This window comes from Alligator sinensis, unplaced genomic scaffold, assembly GCF_000455745.1.
Source record: "Alligator sinensis unplaced genomic scaffold, ASM45574v1 scaffold144_2, whole genome shotgun sequence".
Lineage (NCBI taxonomy): Eukaryota > Metazoa > Chordata > Crocodylia > Alligatoridae > Alligator > Alligator sinensis.
Window position 1 is genome coordinate 981,338 of NW_005841872.1, and position 4,081 is coordinate 985,418.

General features: G+C 38.3%; 1 protein-coding gene across 1 annotated transcript in view; it reads left to right on the plus strand.

Annotated features, from left to right (window-relative positions):
- The window catches only part of GTPBP6 (GTP binding protein 6 (putative)), a gene marked incomplete at its 5' end in the record, with an annotated part of 8,855 nt that extends 6,279 nt beyond the window's left edge, over positions 1-2,576 (plus strand). The window contains 4 exons of the mRNA XM_014527286.2: positions 278-486; positions 735-883; positions 1,305-1,457; positions 2,341-2,576. Of these exons, the coding sequence (XP_014382772.2) occupies positions 278-486; positions 735-883; positions 1,305-1,457; positions 2,341-2,464 (635 nt within the window). The remainder of the gene's footprint in view (positions 1-277; positions 487-734; positions 884-1,304; positions 1,458-2,340) is intronic.
- Positions 2,577-4,081: the final 1,505 nt, after the last annotated feature.

A 4,081-nucleotide genomic window follows, 5' to 3' on the forward strand; every position in this document is an offset into this window, starting at 1 on the left:
CAATGCAGTCCTTGGCCTCTCAGTTAAAACTACCAACATGAATGCCAAATGCGCTATTACATCTCATTCCAAATCACAAAAACAGACTCAGTTTTAACTTTATAATTTTATGTAGACCAGCAGTTGGTAATGACTAATAGTCACTGCCAATATCTTCTTGGTTTAAGATAGTGATCTAAAGGTAATGTATCACATTACTCAAACACTTGAACTCAGTATTTTACTCTTATTTGGAGCAGACTGTTACAACTATTAATTTAATTCTCATTTCTGTTAGGGAAAACCACATTGATCAAGGCATTGACTGGAGATGCAGGACTGCAACCTCAAGATCAGCTATTTGCCACTCTTGATATTACAGCTCATGCTGGCTACCTACCCTCACACCTAGCAGTTATTTATGTTGACACTATTGGGTTTCTCTCTGATCTGCCTCATGACCTCATTGGGTCCTTTTCAGCCACTTTAGAAGAGGTGGCTCACTCAGTAAGTAACTGATTGTAAAACCTATCATTGCTTCAACAGTTATGTTTCTGATGATAGTTACTCCTGCAGGAGGGTGTAAGTTAACTGGTACTCTTCAGAATAGAGCAGTAGTGCTCAACCTATATGGTCTATGCGAGGCCAGCCCAACCCCACACACAGGCCACTTCATCTGGCCAGTGAGACTGGTCTGTAACACTGAAAACTTGGATACTTCATTAATAACTGTATTATGTATTTATATTTTCTAGGATTTAATAGTTCATGTGAGGGATGTTAGTCACCCTGAAACTGTCCAACAGAAAGCAAGCGTTTTGTCTGTCCTGAAGAATCTTAATCTCCCAAGCCATTTACTGGATTCAATTGTAGAAGTTCATAACAAAGTAGATTTGGTAGAACGGTAAGAGGAAAAGTACATTTCTGATACTTACTGCCCTTTCATCTTTCCTAGTGTTAATGTAGCACATGCCATTGTGCAGGTATTTGCAGGCAAGCTAGTTTTCAAGGCCTGAGGTGATCTTCCAGCCTCCTTTTGGTAGCTATTTGATAATGGTTCCTCAATTTTTTCCATATACAAACATTATCTTAAGATAGACTTCTCTTTAGAAATAAAACAAGATTAGAATTCATTATGATCAGCAGGTAATATGGCAATATAATAAGAGGCCAGAATCTCAAATACACTTAGATACTATGTATGGAACTTACCTAGCCTCCTTTTACCTTTAATAGTCATGACCTACATCTACTGCCAAATTCCTGCTTTTCAATTAAGTTACCTTCATGCACCACATCTTTTGCTGATAGTAGTTATCTTCCAGGTATGAGCCTATTGAACCAAATGCTGTAGCTATTTCTGCTCTTCATGGGTATGGATTAGAAGATCTTAAGGAGGAAATTGAGAGGACAGTTTTGAAAGCAACAGGGAAGAAGATTCTGACAATTAAGGTCAACTTAACAGGACCTCAACTAAGGTAAACAATTGTGCCTGGCGTATTAAGAAATTTTGAAAGACATGCAAGTATTAGGTAAGAAACTTAGCTTTGTACTCTCCAAGAAGCCTGGTAATTTCTACTGATTTGGATTTCAGTCAGTGATAAGAATTGTAGACAGGTTTGGAAGCTCTAGTTCAGTGGTTCTCAACCTTTTTTGTGCCAGGACCCACTTATAAACATCAATGGCCAGTCTCAATCCAGTGCCCCTTACTCCTGATCGGCTGCTCCCACCCCCAGGACCAAGCCCCTCAGCGTGTGGGGCAGGGGATGGGTGTGTCGGGCAGGAGCAGGGGTGCGTGGGGCATGGAGGGCCCCAAGCAGACTGGAATTCTGACAGCCTGCAAGGAAAAAGCCATGGTTTCCCACATTTTTCTCCTTTAAAGAGCCATTTTTAGTGACCCTTTCATATATTCTTGTGACCCACTTTTGGATCAAGACACATGGGTTGAGAAACGCTGCTCTAGCTGATCTCACAGACCGGATGGTAAGTGACTCCATTAGAAGTCTCAATTCTGTTTCTAAAAAGCTACTCTTTTGTTCTAAAGCATGTAAGAAATGATCAATGTTTAATTTTTACTGCGTATGTCCATAAAAATAACTTATTCAAAAGACTGACCCCTGGAACTAGAGCCAGATCTGAATCTGCCACAAAACAATCCATCTTGAGAAATTTTTATGACATATTGTCCTTCTCCTCAGAACAGGGAATAGCTTGTTGGGAGAATAAGGTGTTTTCCCTTTGTTAGGCTTGTTTCTTTCAAAGTGTGAAATTACCTAAATTTAAAACATATAATCTATTGTTGGTGTTCATGTTTTTGGAAATGCTGAATACTTACACAAGAGGCTAATTTTATCTTTACAGTTGGTTGTATAAAGAAGCAACAGTTCAAGAAGTGGATGTTATGCCTGATGATGGAACAGCCAGCGTAAAAGTGATAATAAGTGAATCTGTCCTAGGCAAATTCAGAAAAACTTTCCCACAATAATAATATCCTAAAAGATTACTACAACATTGCTGTTTGGAAAAATAATGAATCATGCATCATTAAAAGTATTTGCAATTAATCTAATAAACTGCGTGCTCAGATATAATAAAAATGTGTCATTTGATCTTCAGTTTTTGGAATGTGACGCATCTGAATTTGCAGCATGTAAAATGCTGATATTACTTAAGTGCCTGTGCTTAAAAATATTAAAACAAACCTCCAGCCTCTGTCTTTTGCAAACACACAATGAACAGCACCACTGTTAGTTTAAAAATATAAAGCATTCATCACTGCACATTAGAACTGCACAGAACACCTGCTTTAAACTCTGGGCCTCAACGGTCTGTGGACTATTGAACTCAATAAAAACAAGTTGCCAAGTTTCTTAAATCACAATCTAGCTTTAATGTAACAGTTTTAGGAATATTACTGCTGCACTTGACACTTTTATTTCATCGTTAAAAAAAATGTAAACCATTAAAAAAAATGAAGGGAGAAACAAACGCTTGCCTGTGTTATGAGTAAATTGGGCACTGCTAGTTTCTTTAAGCATTTTGCTTACTGCAAGATCATTACTGCACAGGTTTTAATTTACTTATTTATTATAGCAGAAAGTAAGGATCACAGAGCCCTTGGATCTGGTCTGCAGAGCCATGGCTTCTGTGGTATTTGAGCAGCAGCAGCAGCCTCCTTATGCTGCACCTCAGTCAAGCACCTTGGGCTCCAGTGGAAGGGGAAGAAACAGTGCAGCATCCAGGTTTAGAGACCCTCTGACCCCTGCTAGCTTGTTCTGGCCCCCCAGCTGAAAAACATTGCCAACCCCTAATCTACAGTGTAAGCAGGAACTAGACTTTTTTTAACTGCCATTTATAAGCCTCTAAGAAGCTGATGACAAGGAACAGAAACCCATTCTTGAATACTGTATATATTGTATTACAGAAACTATTCATGGTAAGTGAAATTAAATCTTTATTGCTTATGAATTGATGTCTTGCTATAGCCTGTGCTATTGACTGAACTCAGCTGTAAACATCAGTTGTAATAATTGCAACTGATAAGTTGCAACCATATTACACAGCAGCACTGTCCAAGTACCATGGATAAGCTTAAATTGTAAATTATTTGTACTATGAAAAGCAACACTACAAAGAACAGCAAGGCAAATAGTGGAATTCACTTCATGTACAGAAATGAATAAAGGTTTTATTAGGTAAGGTAATATATAACAGGTTAATGCCATGCAGAAATACATTTTGTGAGTGCAGTACAAAGTGTATGCAAGTTAATCACTGAAAAGTTCTGGTGCACTTTCACAAAACTAAGAAAATATATCACTGCTGTACACAGATGACCAACAGGGAAAGGACTAGGATAGAAAAAATATTAACAGACTAGTAGAATTGTTTTAAAATGCATTTCTACTGACACACTATCTTGGAGGAGGTAGCCTTTCATGTCTGGAAAAAAACGTCCCAGTAGAGTTTGGTGCAAGTAACATTTCTGCACAGAATTGTCCCAACACTCCACCACACACTGGAACTCAGCATTGGTGTATGAAGTGCATCTAAAAACAGTGAGGTTTACTGATAGAACTACACAGGGAAACATGCAGTTCCT